Here is a 26066-nt window from a genome sequence, read left to right as displayed (position 1 = left end):
CTCCCGCAAGCCATTCTGCCTCCAGAGCCAGCCTCTGTGCCTCGGTCTGCAGGGCATCCAGGATGTCTGGCTTTCCCTCCAAGGTTACTGTACCAGCGATGCTCAGGGTGGGGCACCACAGGGACGTCACCCGTCCTGGTACCTACAACATGGACACACTGCCCGGCACAGGCACCCTGGGCCACCTCCTCGGCCACACCTGGCCCGCCTTACATCCTGCTCCTGGGAACGCTGAGATGACTCCAGGCCCCCTCAGAGCAGCATCCCCTGCCCTGAGACTCCACAGGACAATGTACGAACGGATTTGGCGGGATCTGCTGACCTTTCTCCCAGCCCCAGATGTCTTGTTTATGGTCATTTGAATGTCTCCATGCTCACTGAAGTACTTAGCATATGGTCTTCATTCCTGCCCACCCTGCCCCCCAAACACCCCGAAAGCATCCATCTCCTCCCAGCCTTGCCTCCCAGTGTGTGTTCCCGAGAGGAGGCCGCGAGACCTTGGGCCCCCAGCGCCTGTCCCTTCTTTCACCCCGGCCGGGGCAAAGACCGGCGTGCGGGGCGCTGCCTCGGCTGGGCCAGAAGAGGCAGGAGAAGCCCCCACGCCCCTCTGCCGCCCACTGTCCTTTTTCTCTGGAGGCCACAGCTGTTTGCGGCCCCCTCCCTCTGGCCTGCTCTTTTTGTCAGTGAGTCTCAGTGCCCGTGCCCCTGTGAGCCTCTGGGAACAGAGGTCTGTCCCCTGCACTGGCCTCGGCTCTGCACAGGAACCTCCAAGCATCAATGGGACACAGCGAGACCTGTCAGCATCAGCCCTTGTCTCCGGGGCTTTGAGGGCCACATTCTCCACGGCCATCTGTTCCCTTTCACCCCTCTGGACAATGTTGCTTTTTAAAGCCAGCGATTTTTCCTCCTTTATCCCTCCTCCTCCTCTTCTTTACCCTTGCCCCCCGCCCCTTTCCCTCTCTTTTCCCAACCCTGTGGAATTAGCCTCTCTCCAGGCCAAGCCCACCCTCCCTCCACACACCAAGCTGCTCCTGCCACCACTCTGGGTTTTAGAGTTTCTGCTGACTGGTTTCTTTGACTGACGTGAAAAGTTTGCTTCTTTTAAAGTCTGAGCTGGTCCCAAGGCGATTCGTTGGTAGGGATGGAGGGAGTGGGTTAAGAGAAAAAAACGTGTCATGAAAAAATAAACTACAGACTAATCATGAGTTTTAAGTTCCTGCTGGCAGGCTTTTTCCTCTTTAAAGAAGGAACACCCCCCACCCCACCCCCACACGCCCCCCACCATCCTTCCCTTAATGTCAGTTTAAGGAGGGTGCAGACCCCAGGGGCCTCTCCACATTCACTTAGTGTGATTAGAGGGTGGCTGCTGCGTGGCCGGAGGTGGTGGCAGTGCAGAGCGGGGGCTGCTGAAGACAGGTCCAGAGTCCCTCCTGGTCCTGAACCCAGCAATCTCCAGAGACCAGGAAGCTGGCCTCCAGCAGGAGTCCGCGATGTTGTCTAGGGGAGGCGGTATGTCCCCAGGCACAAGGGCCTTTGTCCCAGTGGTCACCGTGACAAAGTGTGTGACCTTGGACAAGTCATTTTCCCAGAAGAACAATGATAATAAAACCTTTACCTTCAAAGAGCATGCTTCAAACCGGACTCTTCCATTTGTCCCACCGCTTTTCTCTTTCAAAAGCCAGAGGGGTCTGTGAGGATGCCAGGCAAAGTCCGGGGACCACCCTTGGTAAAGACCTATTGCTGGGGTCGCACACCCCGACGGGTACGCAAAGTGTCCAGAATAGAGACTCCCGGAGCTGGCTGCCTGTCTGAATTATGGGTCAGGCTACACCAACCCTGGAGCCAGACTGCCTGGGTTTGAATCCTGTTTCCATTACTTATCAGCTATATGACTACGGGTAAATTATTTACAACCTCCTCCTCCCGCCCCCACCCTTCCCGGGCTTTATTTATACCATCTGTAGGCTGAGGGGCCACAATAGTATCTAGTTCATGTTGTAGAAATAATGAAGAGATTTTTATCATTAAATGCACTTAGAACACTTTCTGGCACCTAATAAACCCCTGTACATCATAGGTGCTCCATAGATGTTAGCTCTGATTAAGATCCCCTTCCTGCCCCACAACCACATTACAAATGAGAAAATGTTTTCACTGACTTCCTGCAGACCTTCTTGGCTGCTTTCTTTGTTTTGTCAATGCAGAGTTCACAGTGATAAGGAAACGGTGGAAGTATCACCGAAACCAGTGATCATTACTGTGGCACTTCTATGAGAAACGCTAGTTATAGAAAGATCCATATATATATATATGTATGTGTGTGTGTGTGTGTGTGTGTGTGTATATATATATATATATATATATATATATATATAGAGAGAGAGAGAGAGAGAGAGAGAGAGAGAGAGAGAGAGAGACTCCACTTCTGCCATAGAGGGTGACCCAGATGGAGAGGTTGTAACCATCTCAAGAAAGCCTTTGGCGGCAGCTGGAATGGCTTCACATATGTTTAGCTGGAAAATGACAGAATCTGGTGATTTCTTTTTCTTTGGTACCAGCTTCTAGAAACCTGTCATCTGGCCAAGTGTTTCCTAACAACAGAGGGAAGGCATTGTTGAAATAGGCTGTCCTTGGAAGGCACAGAATGACTCTGAATGGAAGAGTGGGAATATCACAATTTAATGAGGAGAAGAAAGCAAGGAGGGGTGTAGGGGACAGCGGGACTTTGTGGTCTGTCTGAGGCATGGGAAAGGGAGCTCTCTGAGGTTTGCTTCCCAGAGAAGGAGGTCAAGTGCCAGTCTTGAGATATTTTCTAAATGACAAAGGGAAACAACAAAAGGTGAAATAACAAGTCAGACTGCTAGGTTTGAATCCTGGTTCTGCCACGTACCAGATGACCTTGAGTAAAGCATTCACTGTCTCTGTGACTCAGCCTCATTCTCTGGAAAGTCGGTGTGAAGATGGTACTTCCTCCTGAGAAGGTTTTTAGCCTTACCCGAGAACATATCCAAAATGGGACCCTTAAAATCTTTATCCTAGTGTCTCCCCCCCCCCCCGCCCAGTGGTTATGTTGGCATATAATTCCCACACCATACAGTTCAACAGTTTGACCTATCATCCTGCCCTATAGCAGCAGAGGCCTGAGATGTGGGGCAAGTTACTCCAAGTTGGTGGCCTTGGTCACTTTCCTGATACTTGTCCTTTTTAGTAAACCTGTAGTTGGCTCCCATTTCTGAATAAAGAGTGATCTGCAAGGAAGAAGGAAATTGCTTTGCTCAGGATTCATATTTTGCAGATGTGTCCTAGCTGCCCGCTGCCACCCAACCAGTGGCCCCAGGACAATAAAAACTAGCATCGGCACATTTTTGTTCATCCGTTCCTTCTCCTGCCAGGAGTTGACGGCTTGAAAATACTTGACTGTACCCCCCAGGGATTGGGACATTGTTGTGACAGAACACTTGAGGCAGTTGAAGCAGGGTCACCTCCGTAACCTAAGACCCCACACCCCCTGGCAGTCAGCACTTGATCCAGATCTTACAACTTAGGATCAGAAGGCCACTGCACTGTGCCATTCTGGTCCCATTGGTGTTTCCCTTCCTCCTGAGGCTCTAATTTGTTGTGTGTCTTACGTGGTCATGTCCGCTGGCCATCAGGGCATTGCTCTAGGGTGTACGTGTGAGTGCACCTTCACACACACCCCCCAAAATTGGAGAAGTGGGGCAGCTTTTCCAGGCCTTGAATCAGGAAGCCCAGGGGCAGATAGGAAGGAAACACTAGCTGCATTGAAGGAACTTGGGGCCGAGATGAATTACTACCACAGGGGAAAATGGGTTCTCTTCTGAAACTCGGGGTGCCAAGGAGGCTGGGATTGCCAGGACAGTGGCTTCTTCTCCCAAACCCCTGCTCTGAGCCTTTAGGGGCAACAGGTGCTGGGAATGTCAGTGTCCCATTCTCTCCCACCCATACAAATCTCCCAATCTCTTGGCGATTGCGATGAACTGGTTGGGAGGAAAGCAGAAGCCTAGGCCTTCACGCTATGGGCAAGGTGATCACTCCAGTCGGTCTCCACGCTGAGAGGCTCGCTGAGGGCAGAGGGGAGGCAGCTGGGTCAGTAGAAAGTCAGGGCAGGCCTGAGGCCACTCCGCCTCTGACTCAGATTCAGTGGTCAGTCGATTCCCACTCAGCGCCCCCTGACAGGACAGCGTGCAACTGCCCATAGGATTCCCAAGAATGCGCCTTTGCGAGTCCAGACAGCCTCATCTTTCTCCTGTGAAGTGGATGGTGGGCTTGAGCCACTGACTTTGCAGTTAGCCCACCAGCGCTTCACCCACTGGGCCACCAGGGCTCCTTTTCAGCGGTCAAGCCTTGTCTCGAACTCTGAAACAAAGGAAAGCATTTTCAGTTGATTCATTCCATGCACTTACAGACACTGGAATTTTCAGAGTTTTCAGGGCATCTCTCTTTTCCCACTTTTATTCTGTTTGCTCCCTCCCATGCTGGCACCCGGTTCTTATCCTCCTGGTGGAACAAAGAGGAGCTTCAACTCTGAAGACTGAGTCTTGGAGAAATGCAGGTCAAGGAGCCTGACTGAGGCAGGGCCTTTGTGAGGGTCCTGGCCTGAGTGGGGAGGGAGGGGCCTGCCTCCTCCCCCTCCACCTCCCCCGAGCCGTGGCCTAGTTCAGCTGCCCTGCCTCCACCAAGGAGGGCTAAATTAGCTTTTTGGTGGACCCCTCAGACAGCAACTCCAACCAGATGAATGATGGCATTTCCAAAGAGCATCTCCCTTGTCCAGGCTCCTTAGGAAGTCGGATAGGGGATCGTGTTAGCAGATAGGAGTCTTCAAATCTGAGCCAAAAGGATGCAGAACCACACCACAAAATAATAGACGCTTTGCTGATACGAATGCAGCCTTGACAGTGCACATGACAACTTCAACAGCACAACACATAATGTCTCCCCCACCCCCTCCCTCCTAACTATAAAGACCCTCTGGGAGAGAGCTCTGTGAAAATGTAGCTTCTTGAACACTATCCTCTACAGATTCTGATTGGTTAAGGTGGTTAGGGTGGTGGTGGTGGTAAGCCCTAGAATTCTGTGTTTTTTTTTTAAAGCGAATCTGGTGGATCCGAAGTTTAGATCAGGCATTTGAAACAGCGAACTACCGGTTTCTCCAGAGACCCAGCCCGATGTCCTGACGTCAGTCACCCTGGTCATCTCTCAGATGACCATGGGAAATTTTCAACAACAGTAATGGACACATCCTTAACGGTTAACATTTTGCCACATGTGTCCCACCCCTTTCTCTTGTGAGGTTTTCAATTTGATTTTGTTAATTATATTGTTCATTTGTTGTTGTCGTTTGGAGAATTTTTGGAGAGTAAATGATAAACACCATAGCCTTTTGTCCCACCAAGGTTGCTTTATTACCTAGAACGAGAGCCACCATAAGCACAATGCAACCATCACCCTCAGGAAATGGAGCACAGATAAGACTCTCATCTGATACCGCGAACGCAGTCAGACTTTCTCAGAGGCTCCACTAGTGTGCTCTGTAGCTTGTCTTCCCCTCCGTCCAGGGTTGAATCCAAGGTTAGGCGTTGCATTAGCTAATACGCCTTTTTCCAATAAGTGTTTTAAGCTACTGGTGTTTTTTCAGAGATCTTTTTTCCCAGAACACGTGTGCTGGGCCGAGGTCACTACAAGCCCTCCACCACAGAGTGAAGCAGCGCCTGGAGTTGTGTTGGCCCCCTGAGTCAGCTGTAGGTTTTTCCTGGGCTAGTTTTCAGAAGTAGACCGCTAGACCTTTCTTTCTAGTCTAGCTAAGCCTGGAAGCCCTATTGCAACCTCTTAAGCACCGTAGCAACAAGCCAGCCTCCACGGACCCACATGTGGCATCTGTACATGCACTGCATCGGTCAGGAATCAGATCCAGGTCTCCCACACGATTGTTATTGTTGGGTGCCATCAAATCGGTTCCGACTCATAGCGACCTGATGTATAACAGAAGGAAATGCTGCCTGGTACTGCACCATCCAAAAGTGTTCCTAAGACTGAGCCCAGTGGTGCAGCCACTGTGCCAATCCATCTTGTTGAGGGCTTTCCTCTTTTGTTGGCTGCCCTTCTGCTGTGCCAAGCATGATGTCCTTCTCCAGGGACTGGTCTCTCTCCTGACAACACGTCCAAAGAATGTGAGACGGGAGTCTCACCATCCTCGCCCTAAGGAGTGTTCTGGCTGTGATTCTTCCAAGACGGGTTTGTTTGTTCTTGCGGCAGTGCGTAATATTTTCAGTATTCTTCACCAGATTCCAATGCGTGGGATCCTTCTTCATACTTCCCTATTCAGTGTCCATTTTTCACGTGCACAGGAGGCAATGGAAAGACCCATGGTTTGCCCAGGCATGCCTTAGTCCTGGAAGCGTCCTGGCTTTTCAACACGTTAAAGAGGTTGTGTGCGGTAGGCCTACCCAATGCGATGCATCCTTTGACTTCCTGACTCGCACATGGAACTTGACAATTCTGCAGCTGAACTACCACTGCTTCCGGAAACTCCTTCTCCTCCTCCTCCCCTTTCTCCTCCATGTCATTCATCACGTCTAGCCTATTGCTTACCGATCATGTGTCCCCGCCAACTAGACTGGGAGCCTCCTGCAGGGAGGGGCACTGTTTGTTCTGTATCCGCAGTGTCCAAGTGTTTGCTGAGTGCATGAACTCAAGAGACAACATGCTGACAAATCCCAGCCTCTCTTTTCCCTCCCGTCTTTATTGAGAGCCTGAAGTAGGAGCAGGCCGACCCAGACTCACTTCTGCATCAGCCACGGCCTTGGCACGCCTTGCCTCTCCTGGACTGGCTTTGCCTGGAGAGTTGATTTACCAAAAGTAAACAATTTGACTGTTACCAGTACTAGGATGCATCCCAATCCACTGCCATCAGGGCGATACCAACTCATAGTGACCCTAAATAGGGTTTCCGATGGAAATGTTTACCAGCCACTCTCATCGTTCTCCCAAAGAAAGAGGGGCTGGTGGGCTTGAACGCTGCCCTTACAGGGTTTCCCAGGCGACAACTCTGACTCTGCTGCTACCTCAGGGTCTGCAATGGGAACCGAAATGCACGGCCACAACCAAGATAGCTGATTGGTGTGGTTTTGAGAAATTCAGAGTAAGCAGATAGTGCTCATTGGGTGCGGTTGGGGGTGGGGTGGGGTGGAGGGTGGGGAAGAGGGAAGACTCTTGGCTTATATTGAATGAAGGTTACATTCCCAAAGAGAATGTCTCAGATAGGTTAAGTGATTCCGTTTTTATCTAGTTTTCATGAAAGAGTTGTTTTCCAAGGGTCAGGAGATCCAGCTATAGGTTAACACGTTTTGTTTGGAACAGAAAGCTGGTGGTGGGGTAGTTGCCGTCCGTCCGTTCTGCCTCCCAGTGACCCCGCAGGGTAGAGCTGCTCCATACAGCTTTCAGACTGACCTTTTAGAAGCAGATCACCCGGGCTGTTTTCTGAAGCACCTCCTGGAGGCACCCACCTCTTGCCTGGTGGTTGGTTGATTGCTTAATTGTCGGTGCCATCCAGGGATGCGGCCTACAAGATAATAGGAAGAAAGCTGAGGGAGGGAGGCCTCACAGGGTGAGCAGGATGGGCTCCTGAGGAATTCTGGGAGTTGGGCGGGCTTGGAGAGATTGCATCTTCCTATGAGCTACTGTGGGCCTGCTGTTCTCAAGTTTGTCATTGTGTTTGAGGCCCGTGATGAGTGTCACTACCAACACCGTGACTTCCATGTGGGACCAGCTGGAGAATGTTTGGTTGGCAAGTGGAATGATTTCCACACTGACCGATTTCCCACAGCCACACAGATGGCTGTTCTACTAACTCTGCATGCCCTCTCCACAGTGTCTCTGTGGGCCAGTGGTTCTCCACCTTCCTTACGCCGCGGCCCTTTCACCACAGTTCCTCAGTTTGTGCTGACCCCCCCAACCATACGATTATTTGTGTTGCTGCTTCATAACTCTCATTTTGCAACTGTTATGCATCGGGCGACCCCTGGGAAAGGGTCGTTCCAGGTTACCGCTGTTATCCAAATACATCGCCCCCTCTTCATTCTCGAGGGTGTCTTCTTTGGGAAACAATTTCCATGACCACTGCAAGTCCCTGCAAAGTTCCAGTGTTTTCTCCCCACGCAAAAGCAAGTGGAGTTGCTCGAGGGCTCAGGTCCGCCGCATACCAGTCTCTGGCCTAGTGATTAGCTAACCCTGTTTCCACCTTGTACTATGGGGAAGTAATCCATCTTTAATGCTTGCATTCCAAAGGATCTGATTGCCCCACTTCCCCCCCCCCCCCCCCCCCCCCCCCCCCCCCGCTGTCTTCCAGCTTTTTTGTACGTTTCTCGGTACATAGTTTAGTGAGAGTTGGATCAGCCTGGGTGTGTTGTGCAAGCAGACTCTGGACAGCATTCAATCCGTTCCCCTTTAGCCAAAAGACATCGGGAATGAGATGGATGCTTTATCAAAGAGAAGCAGCCTTACTCTTCACCAGGCCTCATGCCTTCCACCAGAACAGATGACCTTGGGCGAGGCAGTGACCTTGTACGAGGCGGTGATCTCATGGCTTTATCTGCAAATCGGAAAGAAGCCGAATAGCTTTGAGCCCAGAAGAGTATAAATAGCAAAATATATATATTTTTATTTTTTCCTCTCATCTAAAATGGCAGCACAAATACTGCGGTTACTTGATAGATAGTGTGTGGGTCCCTGGGCCATTTGGAGCTGATGGGTTTTTTCCAGTGTGCTATTTATAGAGCTAGGTCAGAAATATCACTTCCGTTGGAACTTGACCTACAGACCATTGTCAGTTTTAGAGACGTGAGGAAGCAGAGCGCACACTAAATACAGCTGGTTCACAGGTTCCGTTAGTGAACCACAAGCCCCCAAGGAGATTGATTTTGCCGGAGGATAGAAGTCTGAACATATCCCAATTTATTCTCTATTTTATAGATTCCCTTTACCCTGTGGCCTGCTGGAGCTTGTAGGTCATCTTGAATCCCTTTTCTAGAAAGAACCGATCCTAGGCAGCTGTGCCTCCCCTTCCACAGTGTTTACTGCAGTGCTGGCCTTCTGCCTTGAATAGAACAAGAGTTGATGACCCACCAACAAAAGTCGCTTAGGCTACTCTGGGAAACTAGGAGAAAGCTGATCTAAACGGATCAGCCACTTCGTCTTTCTCTTGGGAGCCACCGAGATGTCCAGGCACTTCCCCAGTTCGAATGGATGACCCAGCCCAAAACATATGCTGAGGCTCAGCAACTTCCACGCGCCTGGCTTTCAACAGAAGAAATGAAATTCACTTGTAATCCAGAGTCTCACACTGACTCCCCTCTTGATGCTTCGTTGTGTTGGGAGGATTTGGCCAATGAGAAGGTTTTACTGGACAGGAGAGGCTACGAAACACCCCAGGACTGGAGGGAGAGAAGCCCGTTATCGGAGAAAAGCCACACGCCCGCACTTCTTTCTGGCTCTAAGGGTGGTGGGTAGGGTACAGCAATCCAAAGAGGGTTCGTGCGATTATACGCACTTTTTTAAATTAATTCATTTATTTTTAAATCATTTTATTGGGGGCTCGTACAACTCTTATCACAATCCATGCAGACATCCATTGTGTCAATCACGTTTGTACATTTGTTTCCCCTCATCATTCTCAAAACATTTGCTTTCTACTTGAGCCCTAGATTCTTGAACTTCCTGGCAAGAGTGAGATCCTGGATGAGGAACGAAGGGACTGTCTTCAAAGTACCACAGAGCTCAAATGTTTTCTAGAACAGGCAGCAACTTCTGAGATCATCTTACACAACCCTTTCTTGCCACAGATGAGGGGGCTGAGCTCAGAGTGGTGAAACAAGTGGCCCTCCTGGTTAATATGGGTGGGGTTGCATGGGGGGGGCACTGGTCCGATGCTCTTTATGACAACGCTCTCCTTCTCCCACCTGCTCTCATGAAAAGCGCACAGCCACATCAGATAGAGAACTGCAGGGTCCTGCCTCCCAGCCAGCAGCTGACCCAAAGTTGTCACGCACCAAATAGAACATGCTTAGGATATAGAACATGCTTAGGATATAGAACATGCTTAGGATATAGAACATGCTTAGGATGGCAGGAGAAGATAAGAGAAGAGGAATGTTGGTTCCAATGGCAACTTCCCTTCTCTATTTGTGAACTTATTCCAGTCTGGTTATCATTTTTAGGGATTGATATGCAGTTTGTGTATTTCTGTGTGTGCCCTTTTAATTTATTTTTTAATTTCTTCTCCCTGGTTTCATTAAGTTGTTTTGCTCTAAAAGGGATGGAGGGGACTGGCTGAGCAAACCTCGTAGGCTGTGAACTTTCCCTTCCCCTCTCCTTCTATTCTAAGTGCCCTGGCTTTACTTTAACTTTAAAAAATTTTTTTAAATGCGTAGAAAAATGTATTCTTTTAAAGTTGACCCTTTTCTGTTGTGTACTAGCGATTCATGGACCCGCAACGCTGAGCACAGGAGTCATAAATTGAAATGTGTGCAGAGAAGAAGCTTTCTCATGAAAGGATTCTTTGAAGTCCTGACACGGGTTGGTACCAGAGGTCGGTTACCTTTCTGTAAATCAAGGCTAGGCAGCCACCTGCTTAGCCTCCTCCCATCGAATTGCACAGGGCTACACCCTGTGTGTACGGAGCTGGGAGAAGACCTCTTGACATGTAAGACGTTTGTCTTCATAAGCGACTCCCCCTCCCAAGACGCGTGGAATTGGATCCAAAAGATAGTGGCGATGGAAGGTATTCCAGAATCTCAGATCGGGTGGTTTTAACCACTTCATGACTGGGTTTTACTACCTTGCTTCATCGTTGGCCACATTAGGAAACAGAAAATGAAGTTAAACTTGCTTTTGCTTTAGAATTGCATGTTTGGTGTTTGATCAGCACTGTTCCTGTCATTTATATGTATCAAGTGCCTTCATCTAAGGGTCACTGAGAGCTTCTGTTGGCTCGGGGGCAAGCATGATTATTCAGAGTTTACAGATGGGTAAGCAGCCACCGAAAGGACATGCTTTGACTCTATCTCAAAGAGCTTCCGAGAGCGGGCAGCCAATGTCCCCACAGTCTTTCTCAGAGCGACCGGAGTTTAGTGTAAATAAATTAGATTTGTTCTGTGGAGCTGACCCAGATACGTCTATAGGCTCAATCCTATGACAACAAACCTCTCTGAGAGCTGAAAGTCTTTCCAAAGTCTAGTTCATTTATTGAGTATTTATTTATATCCGAATCAACAAAATTCCAGCACAGTGAAATCATACCTCCTTGGCAGATCTAAGTATCATCGTCCTAAAAATGAAGATAGGGCCCCCTCGCCTTTTGTTTTGTTAGAACGTCTGCTTAAGATTAACACAGACAAGATTCACTTAGTATTTCCTGACCAATTAGGTCATTGGGCAGGAAATCACCTTTTCAGAAAAGCCAGTAAAGCAGATGACTGCCACCTTAAAATTTCCCATAAACAATGCTAGCGCGATCATTTATACCAGCTCGCTTGTAGGAATATCTAAAGGTTAAATACATATTAACAGGCTACTCAATGCTCTAGTTGAAATAAAGTCGTAGTTCCGAACTGCTTCCCTACTTCCCTCGCTTCCAAATCCCTCTCACGAGATCTCATCACTCACAAACAACGTTTCACTGGGTGCTCGCCTAGAGTGGAAGCCTTGTTCTGGGAAATGGCATTCTAACTCCGAGCAGATTTCTGAGCTTCCAACTGGGAAGGGTCAGTCAGTTCGATGCCACCTGAATTTTGCAAACCCAGCTGCTGGGCAGGTTGAGTGAGGTTAAATAACTTGCCGAGCCAGGGCATGCGTTGTCTTTCTGGAAAGCCCTTGGGCCCGGTTATCACTGTCCATCAGAACAGAGGAAGCTGAGCGTGGAGCCGGAGTGGCAAGCGGAGTTCAGATAAGTGATAAGATGCTCACAAGAAACCTCAGTCGGTGTCTTCCCAGAGATGGGCCTCTAGGCCCTTCAAGCTCATCCCATGGGCCTCCCTCTGCTCTGACAGAGACTCGAGGTCTATTAGAGCAATGCTTAAGTTTCCATCTGGTTTCCAACCTGGACTCTGTCAGTAACCAGCGAGGTGGCCTTGGGAGAGGTACTTAACCTCTCATAGCCTCCATCTGTCAATGGGGACAATAACATGGCCCACCTCCGAGGGATGTTGTAAGGATCAGACAGATATGGGGAACTGCCAGAGTTCTGGCTGGATTCAGAGGAGGATGTCGAACACAAGTCTTTCACTGCTGAAGTCAGATGGATCTTGGCTCAAAGCAGAGACTACCAGAAAGCTGTTTACTTGTATTTCACTGACTGTGCGAAGCCATTTGATTGTGTGGACCATAATAGGCTATGGGTGACCTTGAGAATAATAGGAATTCTGGAACACTTCCTTGGGTGCATTCAGAACTTGAACATGATCAAGAGGCAATTGTTTGAGCAGAACAATGGACTAGTGCATGGTTTAAAATCAGGAAAGGTTGTATCCTCTCGCCATACTTGTTCAGTCTGTACGCTGAACAAATCATCAGAGAAGCTGGATTATATGAAGAAGAGTGCGGCATCAGGATTGGAGGAAGGCTTATTAATAGCTCACAGTTTGCAGATGACACAACTTGCTTGCTAAGAGTGAGGAGGCGTTGAAGCACATACTGATGAAGATCGATGATAGTCTTCAGTGTGGACTAGAATTCTATGTAAGGAAGATCAAAATCCTCACAACTGGACCAGTAGGTAACATCATGAGAAATGGAGAAAAGGTTGAAGTTTTCAAGGCTTTTTATCTTACTCAGATTCACAATCAATGTTCCTGGAAGCAGCAGTCAAGAGATCAAAAAGACGTGTTGCATTAGGTAAATCTTCTGCACCAGATCTCTTTAGAGTATTGAAGAGCAAGGGTGTTACTTTGAGGACTAAGAATGCGCCTGACCCCAGCCATGGCATTCCCCATTGCTTCATATGCATGTGAAAGTTGGACATTGAATAAGGAAGACCGGAGAAGAATTGGCACATTTGAATTAGGGTGCTAGAGAAGAATTTTGAAGCACAACAGACTGCTAAAAGGACAAACGGATCCGTATGGAAGAAATAAGGCCAGAGTGCTCCTTAAAGGCAAGGAGGACAAGACTTCTTCTTATGTTCTTTGGACATATTGTCACCAGGTGATGAAGTATCCAGGAAACATAGTTCATAAGTTAGTATTTTATTCTCCCTGTGGATAATATGGAAGGATTTTGAGGAAGGGGCAGAGGTGGAGGCAGATAGGGTCATATCAGCCACAATCGGGATGATTTATGTTCACATTCATTTACATGTTCTGAACGGGGTGCAGAATGGCCCAAGGTAACCAACTACCCCGAACTTAATTCTTCCCTATGCTCAGTTCTACTCCAATCTGAAGTTGGTGAGGCCCCAGTGGTCGACTTCCACCTAATTCATCTCCTGTCTCTGTTTGAAGCAGAAATAATATAAGGAACCCTGGTGGCGCACTGGGCTAACCAAGGTCATTGGTTCAAAAGCCACCTGCCACTCAGCGGGAGCAAGATGAGGCTACCTGTTCCAATAAAGATACAAAGTGACAGAAATGTATACAGGGTCGCTTGGAGTCAAAATCTACTGGGTGGTAGTGGGGATTTTGGTTGGATGACATCTAACCCAGGGGCTCTCAACCTCAGCACTGCTAACATTTTGAGGCAGGTAATTGTTTGTTGTAGGGAACCTGTCTTGAATACTGTAGGATGTTTAACAGAACATTGGTCTCTACCCATCAGATGCCCAGTTAGACACTGCCAACAAACGCCCCTTAATCGGAGACGGACTGCACCACATTCATATGAAGCTATTGCATTTGGGACCAGAAACATAAGGCGATGTGGGATTGAGACACCAGCTTGGAAAATACGATCAACTCCTTGTCTACATTAAGGGTTAAAATCAGATGATTAGATTTGTGGGCAGTAAATGAGAAACTCAAGGGCTTATTTGGTTTTATCTAATTCAGATTCCAGCTTCTTTGTAGCTTAATCCCCTCATTGAAAAAAGATGTTCTCTCGAGAGTATAAAACACACTACATGTCCAACCGTATCCCCCACAAACTCGGATTCCTCCCCTGGCCCGGGGTGGCGTTCAGAGGAGACCTCAGCACGCCCTGGTTATGATCCTAGGGATTGACGTCTAAGTGGTGAGGTGGGCAGGCTCCCTCGGAGGAGGAAGAAGAGAAAGCAAGCAGGAGCCGGTTTCTCCTGGTGCTACTCAGAGAAACCAGTGAGGCGCTGGACATGGACGGTAGTGGTTGACCTGAAACGCTGAGCAGTCTAGGACTCCAAATAAAGTTCTCTCCAGACCTTCTGCCTTTATAGCAATGTCTGAGAAGGTTAAGGAATGTTTCTCTTGGAACAGGGATGTCGAAAGCAGATTAGATATGACGTGGTGAGACCTTCCAGAGTCCTCTTCTGGGTGTGTGTGGGGCGGTAATGGAAGGAAGGAATTTTATATTCATATGCCACCATTTCTGTGGCGATCAAGAAAGTCGAGGGCACTCTTATCGAGCTAAAGCAGTCTTTCAACTCCATTAAGCTGGGACGGTTTCGTAACTGCTTCTTATTCTACGGCACAGCATTATCCCTTTGTCCATGGATAGGGAGTGACTTGATTTATTATTAGCTATGTCTCCGAGCCGCTCTGCAATGCAACCTCTTGTTGATTTACAACTCAGTTATCTTTTAGCCCAGTGGTCGACAATTTTCCTGATACTGTTTCCATTCCTTAACCCCCCCTTCCCCGCCCGCTCCATCTTCTCTAAGCCCCCAAGTGCTCTCTGAGCAATGTCTAAGGGGTAGATGTGAAATGCCATCCCAAGAAAAGACATTCATAACCACGGTTTGGCCTGGTTTCATTTCAGGCGCTTCTGGATCCAGCTGTGTGACAGCTGCCCTAGGAAACACATGGAGTCACAGTGTCAACACCAGGCTGATTCTCCAGTCCCTTGATTCCGAGAGGAGACAGGTGAGTGTTTTGACTGAGGAGCTTTCAAGGTCAGGGGCTGTCAAGGTCAGAGAGTAAGCTCTACCTACCACGGCCATTGTAATGAAACAGGGAGACCCACAGGGAAAATCTGTGAACAGATGCCAGAGAGTTCGCATGCCCTCTGATAGTTTCAATAACTTGTAAGTACGCAAGGCAGCTCCATCTCTAATGGGTGAGCTTTACCTGAGGATGAGATCACTTGTGTGTGAATTAAATGGGGTTAGTTGTGTTTTTTCTCTCTCGGTGGTGATATGCTTAGAAAACCCTTAGGCCAGTGGAAGGTCCGGTGAATAAACCTCGTCAGGGGAATACACGGTCCCCAGCTACGAGGTACACGTCTATGAACTTTTAACCCGGTAGTTACAAGTGCTAAATCAATGCCAGGGAGACCTCCAAGAGAATGACGAGCTTTCTGAGTTCCCAACCTCTGCTTTCTGATCTCATCTTGAGAGAATGCTCCCCTTCCAGGCTCAGAAAGTTCTTTCCGTCATCTTCCCTCCCAACCCTAAAGAAACCAACTCCACAGTTTGCCTCCTTGGGTAAAACGTTTGCAAAAAACCAGGAAACACAGTTTTACTCATGTCTAACCTCAACGTTCTCCTACTGTGGGCACTGGGTCCCAACCCCATCCGCCTGCAGAGGGAAAGGAGGCAGGGTTCGTTTTCAGATGTGCTGGGTGCAGCAGGCTTCAGACACAAGATTTTCCCATGTTGCTCAATATGTAACAAGTCCAGGTTGTTCATCAAAGAAGCACGGCATGCTGTGCTGCTGTCCCCGGCCGTTGTGGAGGAGGAAGCTGAGAGGCAGGATTGTTCCCCTCTACCTGCATTAGGTAAACTGGCCCTTTGCCAAGGAGGTAGGAATCATCACAAACAATCATGAGCCTTTGCCTGTTCCAGACATGACTTTCCGAGCACCCTTGGTTACAGCCCAGAGGAGTCTTCTTGGTTTGCTTAGGATTGAGTAAATAGCATTCCTCTTGGGTGATTGAGTCAGCCATGTTCTGAGAAGACGTGCTGCTTGTTTCCATATAGAGGAGCAGTCTTGAATTGCCAGGCCCCGGCCTGCTCTTTACCTCAGTGACACCCTCCCCCCGAGGATTCAAATATCCTGGCCTTCGGATCCTTCACTTCTTTTTTGTTTTCAGTGGAACTCATCCACAAATACTCCTGGAGAACCTAACGACCCTTGGTCTGTACCTAGAAATTCATCATGCTCCATACGTCCCGTTGGTGGCTGCCGGGGAGATCAACACAGAGTGTCATCAAACTCCTTGGTGGATCGATGTTGATTCATTCACCTTCCCGGGTTCTTAATCATAATCCATGAAAAGCTATAGTTCATCCCTGGTTTAGATCTTATGTGGCACATTCATCTCAACATGCTGATTTTGATTCGATCTATTAAGTAGGGTATGCAGCATGGATTAAAGAATCCCCGTGTCACTAATTCCAGTGAGAAGTAATAAGCTAAGCTAGTATGGAGAGCCACGTGTTTCAGTTAAGTAACCGGTCCTTCCCATCTTGTTACTTTCAACAGGAGGTTGATGGCAGAACCAGTATTACGATTTTGTGTCTTCTTTGGTGACTGTAAAGTGTTGGTAGTGCTTGGCTGTTGGCTCACAAGGCCAAATGCAGGCCACTGGTCGGTCATGAGAAGAACCAGGAGGGCAGCCTGGATGGATCAGTGACAGTCTATAAACTCATATCCTATTAGATGGGTCAGCAGGGTTATCTACAAAGGACATCTTGTTACTCTCAGCACTCATCCATCAGGGGCAGAATCAAATGCCTTCAATCATGTCTTCAAACAGCAATTAGAAAGTAAAGTAAACCATGACCAGTGTTAAACTGGCAAAAGGACTTGCAGGTCATCTGTGGAGATGTGCATGTGTTTGGAGTGGGTTGCTCACTCTGCGGTTGAATGAGTAAGCTCAAGTTTGATACAGAAAGTACGTCTCTGTCGCTAAGCTGATTGAGCTTAGCAGAGGGTGTGCTTTGTGATTCATCAGGCCTTTTCTCTGCTTTGACTTTGTGGCCAAAGTGTATCAGGACAGAGGAAGATGGACCTTTTCTGGGGCATGAGGACCAAGAAATGCTTTAAAGCTCGTCGTCAGTGTGATTGTGCCCAACAGTACTTGGTAGTACAACTTAATATTGGACCGCGCCTGCGTCATTGTCGAGTAGGGAGACCTTGGGAAGAGCGGTCGAGTAGATGCCAGCTAAAGCTGTTTTGTTTATTTGTTTATTAAACAGAGACCCCCGACACCCAGAGATGATAGTTATGGAAGGAGGATTAGATGTTAGCCTGCTTCTCAGACACTGAGCTTGACATCAGGGTCCTTGAATGGAAGGCGTAGCCTAAGATCACAGGGCTAGAAGCAGGCACATCAAGCCGAGCAGATCAGGGAGCCGATGAAGGCAGGAGCTGCAGTGGCTCCTTAGGGAAGAAGTAAGAGTCCTCCGCGTGTGCTTATTTTCTTCACACTGGAAACTTGTAAAATTATATAACCCAGAACACACGCTTCTTATCTTAGAGTACAAGCTAAGTTAATTCTCTTGTTGATTTGGATTCAGGGTTTACAAAACAAAACAAAATAAACGCTCTTAAGAAGCTGGGAGACATTTGCTTTGGGGCTAATTTAGCTTTTTTTTCCATCTGACTTTTATTTTATTTACTCTTTTCCTATTGTTTCCACCCTACCTCACTTTTTTTTTTTCTTCAGCCTATTTGTCCTTATCAACTCCATGCTCTTGGAGTGAAATTTAAGTGGTCTCAATTGTTTGCTGTTGTTTCATTTTGTTTGAAGTCATCAGACCTATGTGCGGACCCATGTGCATGGCCTGGGGATGCAAAGAAGCAGAAGGGAGTCCTGCCACGAAGGTTTTCTTGGTCTCATGTGGGAGAGTACATGTATGAATAGTCAAACTGCAAGGCTAATAGTGAGGTACAGCCACATGGCAGCACTTCATTTATCATCCAATCAGTGATGAGCACGTTAACTTAACTGAGTCCAGAGACAAGTAAAATCATTAGAAGCACATTCAACTTTTAAAGGTGGGCCCTGAGGACTAGCTTAAATTAGGTTCTGTCATCTGGGTGCACTTCCGCTTGGAACATTTACGATGGACCAGTGGCAGGGCCCTGCCCCAGACCTATCAGAATCTCTGCTGGTGTGGCGAGGCATCTGACTGCATGCTACTGGTCGAACTTTCCAAGGGATTCGAAAGGGCAGCCTTAAATAATCGATAAAATTAAATTAGTCAGCGAGGTCAGGGAGAATGCTGGGGTATGAGCAAAAGAAGAAAATCAGGAGGGCGCATGACGAATTCAGAAGACACAGGCTGATTTTTGCAAGGCAGAGCATCGATGTGCTCAGTTGTATGAAACTATTGTTTTCATCGCCTCTTCTCTGCTTTTGTTTTTGTTGTGCGCTGTGGAGTCCATTTAAATTCATAATGATCTTGTAGGACCGAGGAGAGCTGCCCTATAGTTTTGTAGGCTGTCATCTTTATGACAGCAGCTTGCCACACATCGTTGCTCTTAGAGAACAGCCAAGCACTGAACCATGGCCTCACCCAGGCTGCTTCAATTGTCCACTAGCTCCTTGGTAAGGTGCTAGGGGTTAAATGGTGAGTAGAGGAGGGTCGGCACGCTGTCTAAGTACTCACAGTCTACTTGTGGGCATATAAACCGCGTGTGTTGTAAGCTCCGCCCGAGTCAAGTAAGCGCACGGAGGGCCATGGTGTGGCCACAACTGCTGCAGCATCTTTGAGGACAGCATGATTGAACTTGACTGTGAAGGATCAATAATAGCTTCTTGGCATAAAAAGAACAGAGGAAAATCATTCTAGGCCTAGAGAAAAGTATGTGCAGAGCACCCAGTGAGCCAATTGAATCATGTGTTGAGGGAATATTTCAAGACAGTTGGAGTGTAATGCTTGCTGGAGAGAGTGGCAGAAGGGGAGACTAGGCAAATGGGTTGTGAAGGGCCCTGGATGTGGCCGTAAGAAGATTGGCTGTCAGCCCAGAGTTAGAGCAGTAGATCATGTGCTCTGAAATCTGACTGGCCTAGGCTTGAATTTCAGTTAAGTGATTTACACACACAGTGTTTAAACTCTTTCTGCATCAACTCCCTCATCAGTAAAATGGAACTAATAATAGCAAATTCATGTTTTTATAAGGACAAAAATACTATCTATCTGTCATTTATCTATCTAGCTATAGTATTATGTACAAGAGTACAATGTCCAATCTCAATAAGTGATCAATAAACCATACCTGGTCCCACTAGCCAAGTCATGAGATATTGATAGTGCCATGAAGGTCATAATATCAACTTTATAAGAGTTATTTTGAGTATGAAGGAGTTACAATCTCCATGACCTCCAGTATAATGCTTGGCTCATAGTAGGTGCTCAGTAAAAGGAACCATTGTTAAAATTAATAAGAAAGAGTTCGCAGAGGTTATTAAGCCAGGAAGTAATATGTTGAGATTGTAAAACCCAGCAGAACAGTAAACAATAATGTTCAATAGTTGAGGGTAGTGCAGGTTGACCTAGGTAGGTTAAGAGCGCCTACTCAAAACTCCTGACCCTCACCCCGGGATCAGCAGACGGAGAGGCCCTCCAGAGAGGTGAGCTGGGTGCATACTAGGGAGGCAAAGCTATGCCTAACGAATGGACAGAGTCCTAACTCACAGCGGCTGTGCTGCTTGAGTCCACTGTTGCAGTCACCGTGTCAGCCCCTTTCATCGAAAGTCTCGCGTTTTCGCTGACCCGCTGTTTTATCAAGCATGAAGCTCTTCTCCGGGGACTGGCCTCTCCTAACCACATGCCCAACGTATGCAAGACCAAATCTCTTCACTTCTAAAGAGGATCCTGGTGCCAAGACAGACTTGTTCTCACGGTGCACGGTGTATTCAGCATTCTTCAGCAATACCACAATTCAAAGGCATCTAGTCTCCTTCGTCTTTCTTGGCTAGCTTTCAAATGCAAACAGGTGATTGAAAATGCCATGGCTTGAGCCAGGGGCCTTTTCCTCCTCGTTTTAAAAATGTCTTTCGCAGCAGATTTGCCCAATGTATAAGCCATTTAATTACTGCATTACTGCATTACATGGATGCTCATTGTGGATCCAAGTAAAATGAAATCCTCGACACCTTCAATATTTTCTGCTTATCAAGATGTTGCTTCTTGGTCCAATTGAGAGAATTTTTGTTTTCTTTGTGTTGAAGTGTCATCCATACCAAAGCTCTAGGTTTTGATCTTCAATGGTAGATGATTCGAGCCTGCCTTGCTCTCAGAAAGCAAGGTTGTGTCAGCTGCATATTGCAGGTTGTTCGTGATTCTTCCTCCAATCCTGGTGCCAAATTCTTCCTCATGTAGTCCTTCTTCTTCATTCAGTTGTACAGGATTCAGATCGACTAAATATGAATTTGTTGAGAAGCTACAACCCCGAGGCACACCTTCCATGATTTCAAATCACACAGTAGACCCTTGTTCTATTGGGACAGCTGCCTCTTGCCCCGCGTGCAGATTTTACATGCGCACCCTTGAGTGTTCTGGGATTCCAGTTCTTCTCAAGGTTGTCCATAACTTGTTATGATCCACGTGGTTGAATGTCTTTGCCTAGGCAATAAAGCACAGGTAAGCAGCTCTCTTAGATTTGATTGCAGCCAAGGCCCTCCCAGGTCAGCAATGTTAGCCGCATTCCCTGTCCCCAGCCCCTTTCTGAAGCCAGCTTCGTTTCGGGAGTCCTTCCTTCCTTCCCTCCTAGTTTTCCCAGGCGTTTGTCGTTGTTATAGCCAGTTGAAACCTCTTCTCTAGAGAGACTCCCTTCTCCACAGCACCCTCCACTAATGCTCTTCTCAGGCCCGCTGCGAGGTTGCAGTCCCTCTGGAGAGCTCGCACCCCTCCGGGTGTTGCCGCTCTGCTGGGGTGGGGGGGCTGCTCTAAATCTAGGTTCTGGTGGCGCCATCAGACGTGTCTTTAGAGAAAGTGAGTGCAATCCTGTACTCTGCCCCTGTTCTCGATGTCATGAGACCAGGCCACGGCCCCTTCTACTTCTTAGTTAAACAGCCCATTAAGCATTCTCTCAGCTGTCAGAGGGGATGCTACAGCTGCAAGCCTACGCTCCCAGTGCATCTGCCATGACTGCATCTGGGCTCCACTGCAGCCCTGGCTAGACCAAGGACTTCTCCCCAGGCAGTTGGACGTAAGTCCAAGTGGATCAGGCTGGTGTCCAGCACCCCATGGATTGGGGGTGGGGGGGAGGTGTCTCTCTCGAAAGAGTGGGCAGACCAACAGTACGTTTCTTGCCCAAATTAGAAGTAAAAAAGATTCTTGACAACTCCTATTTCCAGCATCTGCTTGACGGCCAGAGCCTCCTGAAAGACATTGTGGCCTGACCCCACCATGGGCTGGATTGTGATTTGCTTGTAGTGGTGAAGAAAGGGTCTGCTTTGAGTTGTGAACATGTGGGTAGTCAAAGCCAGAAATGCGCGCCGAGTGACAGAAGTGGAGGACCAGGGTGATGACCAGCAGGCCTGTGGTGGACTTCTATTCATTGTTGCATGCCTGTTGGATTGGCAGGCTCAGAGGTTGTCCCCTGTGATCTCCATCAAAAAGTGACTGAGAATCCAAATGTGTTTGGGGGTGATGTCCCAGATGAGGGGAGGTTGTTTTTAGAAACCCTTAGTCACTCAGGATGGTCTCAATCCCGAGGAGTTCCACTGCCACACATGTTACCGGACCAGGCGTGTGGCTGGGTTACTCTCTACTTCGGTGTCCGAGTAGGCAGACTCGGGGTGAAGAGCTGCCAGTGGTCTTGGAGCCTTCATCACCCAGAGCCAGCCACTGGAGCGTGGTCCAATCTAATCAAATGACCACATCATGCTTGTTGGTGGATCTCCCAGGGAGCAATTCCATAGCCTGTGACCTTTCTCCCCCACCACACAGTCGTGGCACTTCAGGCTCTGGTTGTTCTCTGGCATGGTATAAAACTGGTGATGGCTAAAACTCGGAGGAGTTAGTCTTTATCCCTCTTGATCCCATAGGGCAGCTCATAGGCAGAGGGTGTTTCGATACCCCCCCAGCCCCCCACCCCCCCAAAAGCCCTTACTTTGAAGGTAAATGGGCCAATCTCAGGAGTCGTTGCCAAAAGATCTTAGTGGTCTTCCTCTCCACCTTGCCCTGGCAGTGCCGCGCCATCTTCTCTGGGATGAGAAAATTAAACTCTGTAGTCTAAGGAGATGGAATCCCATGCCATAATGATCAGGACCAGAGGAAGTATGGCCAGGAGCTTCCAATAGGACTTGCCAACTATGTTTTATGGAGAACTGTTATCCTGGCTGCCTCCGGCCATCCTGAGGTAGGCCGGGCTGGGGCAGAACAGCTCCTAGCATGACTCAGATCCATTAGGTGCTCAACAGTGACATGGCTCATTTGACCCACTCCCAGCCCCAGGTCAGGGGCTGACCCTCTCCTGTACTTTTGATGTGCTGCTGCAACTGTTCTGAATTATCTAAAGATAATCGTTTACTTGTGTGTGATATTCTGATATTACTCGATAATTTCCATATTCCATTGGATCACATTTCTTTGAAATGGGCACAAATCTGAATCTCCTCTATAGTTCTTAGCCTAAACAAGTGAGCTCTTGAAATGCAACGTCAGTTGGTTGATACATTTCAGTTGGTATTCTTTAATGAAGACTGCTTTTCACCAAAGTTTCCAGAGCACTTGGATTTCTTACCTGCCAACACCTCGTGATCACACAGGCTGGTGTGCTTCTTCCATGTGGGCTTTGTTGCTTCCGAGCTAGATGGCCACTTGTTTACCTTCAAGCCTTTAAGACCCCAGACACTAAAAGATATTTTTGATAGCCAAACACCATCAGCTTTCTTCACCACATTTGCTTATGCACCTATTTTGTCTTCAGCAATTGTGTCGGGAAGGTAAACATCATGGAATGCCAGTTTAATAGAACAAAGTATTCTTGCATTGAGAGAGTACTTGAGTGGAGGCCCAATGTCCATCTGTTACCTTAATACTAAACCTATAAATATATGCACATAGATATATTTTCCCATCCTCATATATAAATATATTTACATATGCACATGCCTTTATTTAGACCTCTATAAATGCCCTTTGCCTCCTAGCTCTTTCCTCAACTTCCTTTTACCTTCCTCTTGTCCCACTATCATACTGAGCCTTCATTTGGTTTTCAGTAATTCCTCTCGGTTACATTACCCTTGGTCACGCCCTACCAGGCCTCCTAAACCCTCCTTACAACTGATTTGGATCACTTGTTGTTCCCTTGTCCCTGTGTTTGTTAACACCACTTCCTTTCCCCCCACCTCCCCCTCTCCCATGTCCCCCCAAAACTGTCCATCTCATTGTTTTCTCCTCCAGATTGTTTATCAGGCCTATCTTATTTAGACCAGCCTGTGGAGATAATAACATGCACAAAAACAAGACAGAGAAAACAAAGCAACAAAAGAAAATAAAACAGTAACAACAACAAAAAGCCAATGACAAACAAAACAAAACAAAAACACAATACAACAACAACAAAAGAGAAAAGCTTGTAGTTAGTTCAAGGATTGTTGGTTGGCCTTTAGGAGTATTTTCCAGTTGTGTGTATTGGGGTGGCAAACCGTGGCCCCAAAGTCTATTTTCGGTATTCCCTGGGAACTTTGTTGCTCTGTTCCCCTTGCTGTTCTGTTGCACGCTCTTAGTGTTTTTGCCTCGGTGTGGTGGGATCAGATGAGAAAGAATTCCCACACTGTGCCTCCAGTGTTGTCCCCTGAGTTAGTGAGGGGTGTTGTGTCTCATAGGGGGCCGGCCATGGGGTCTGCTCTGTGGATTGGCTGCTCTGAGCAGGAATATCCTCATCAAGGTTTGGTGGGCCAGGATGTGCTCCACTCTCTCTTCCTCCCCCTTCGTTTGCTCCTGGGTCTCATCTTCTGGCACTATATTGGGCATCTGTGTTTTTGCTGTCCAACTTTTTGTCCCCCGGAAGTAGATGGCTAATTCCTTCTTCTCCATCTGTCTTGGTCTAGAAACTTCACTGAAACCTGCCCACTCTGGTGCTGGCATCCGAAATACTTGTGGCAGAGGGTCCAGCATCACAGCAGAACACAGGCCTCCACAGTCTGTCCAAACTGACAAACAAGTGGTAGGGAATCAATTCTATGAATGACTCCTAGTTCAACAAATTGGAAATACATGATCTTTTTTTCCATACAGTAGGTTTATTTATTTATAATAATATTTTCACCCATAGAAGGCACCTTGAAGTTACAGAGCATGTGCAGGAGTAGCCAAAGCACCCAGTCAACTGTCGAGAGGGCCAACACTAATTTCCCCAGGACCTGGCTTTCACTGGAATGCTTAGGCTTTTCTGAAAGCCACTGGCTGTCTTGCATCTTAGAAGTCATGTGTATTTCTTCCCTGGTGAAATAATTCTTCTCTTCATTCTGTCCTTCAAAAGACATCCCATCTAGGTTAAACTGGCTTCGCTAGTTTTGCTTTTGTAGAAAAGAGAGGAAATGCCTCTCTTTTTGTAGAAAAGAGAGGAAACTGTGTGAGGAAATGGCTCACACAGTTGTAGAATTGGGCAGGTCTAGTCCAGTTTCAAGTCAGTGGGTCGGATGTTAAGCTGGAGGCATCTCCTGACTGGCATAGCTTTAGAGACTGATGAACCCAGACTGAGCAGCAGCACCACAGGCTGCAGAGGCAGTTGAATCCAGTGTCAGTGGGTCAAGTTTGTGACTGGAGAGGTGAATAAATGCAAGGCTGGCAGGGCAGGCAGCAGGCCACATGGCTCTTTGGTTGACAGGTAATATAGCAAGCCACTGGCTTAAGTACAAAGAACTAGACCTAGATCTAGCAAAACATCAAACAAACTCCCCCACAGGGTCTAGTTAAACAGAAATGAGGCCACATGCCCAAGGAAAGTTCCTTTCAATGGGCATCAGGGCTGTGACCTAAGTGAGGGGGTGGAGTTCCATCCTATTCTTCTTACAACTGATTGACTACTCATAGCAGAGACAGTTATGGAGCTGATTACATTGTGTTACATAACACCACGAGGGTTTGTTAAGCTTTACGTGCCACCCCAGTGAGAAACCTGACCTAAGTTGACACAAACCCTTTCCCATCATCCTTACCCAAGATATAATCAGCACCCCTCCCTCGGGCCCACGGTTGCATCATGCACTGTCTCTGTGCTTGCACTCATGAACCTGCCATTATGAGCCCCTTGAGTATATGACTGCTCTTAGCTATGTGTTCTCAGAAATCAGGACCAAAAAATAACCAAACTCACTGCCACAGAGTCCCTTCTGACTCATAGCAATCCTATCGGTCATAGTAGAACTGCTCCTTTGGAGTTCCAAGACTACAAATCTTATCTTTCTCCCTTGGGAGCCAAGGGATGGAAGGCCACAGGTCCAAGGTATATAACAGCTTAATGGGGAGATGATCCTGGAAATGTTCCATTCCCACGGCGATTTCCTTCTAAACCATAGTCCTGGTGGCCTCTAGTCCACACTGAAGGTCTGTTAGGCTGATCCACAGGTGGAGAGGAAAGATCACCCAACAGCACACTTGGTGGTTAAGTAGCCAAGCATGTAACCCACGATGTGTAACTCTACACCACAAGGGTTCATTAGAGGTTTAGGACAGTGCTGGGCATGTGTACACTCAGTACCTTTATGCTGAAAGAGAGAGAAACTGTTTACAGCCATTCTTTATACCCGTAGTCTTCCACAATAAGGATAGGTGAATCATTCTTTCCCATCAGAATTTAATATAAGAATATTAAATGTAAGAATCTATATTTTTATACAGCCAGCCTGCTAGGAGCTATGGGAGAATGGAAGCAAGACTTCCCGTGATGTTATAATTGGAACTCCTCTGTGTAAGCAAGCTGGAGTCTAAACATAGACCCAGGAAGAGGGAAGGAGGGAGAGGTTCT

The 26066-nt window shown here is 47.6% G+C and overlaps 1 protein-coding gene across 2 annotated transcripts in view; it reads left to right on the top strand.

The window, feature by feature from the left end:
- RAD51B (RAD51 paralog B) overlaps positions 1-26066 on the top strand; it is a 747597-nt gene that overhangs the window by 632074 nt on the left and 89457 nt on the right. For both annotated transcript variants that reach the window (XM_075530652.1, XM_075530653.1), the window contains exon 9: positions 14956-15059. In XM_075530652.1, the coding sequence (XP_075386767.1) occupies positions 14956-15059 (104 nt within the window). The remainder of the gene's footprint in view (positions 1-14955; positions 15060-26066) is intronic.

The sequence above is a fragment of the Tenrec ecaudatus genome, chromosome 14 (genome assembly GCF_050624435.1).
Source record: "Tenrec ecaudatus isolate mTenEca1 chromosome 14, mTenEca1.hap1, whole genome shotgun sequence".
Classification (NCBI taxonomy): Eukaryota; Metazoa; Chordata; class Mammalia; order Afrosoricida; family Tenrecidae; genus Tenrec; species Tenrec ecaudatus.
This window is presented reverse-complemented; position numbering and strand designations above follow the sequence as displayed.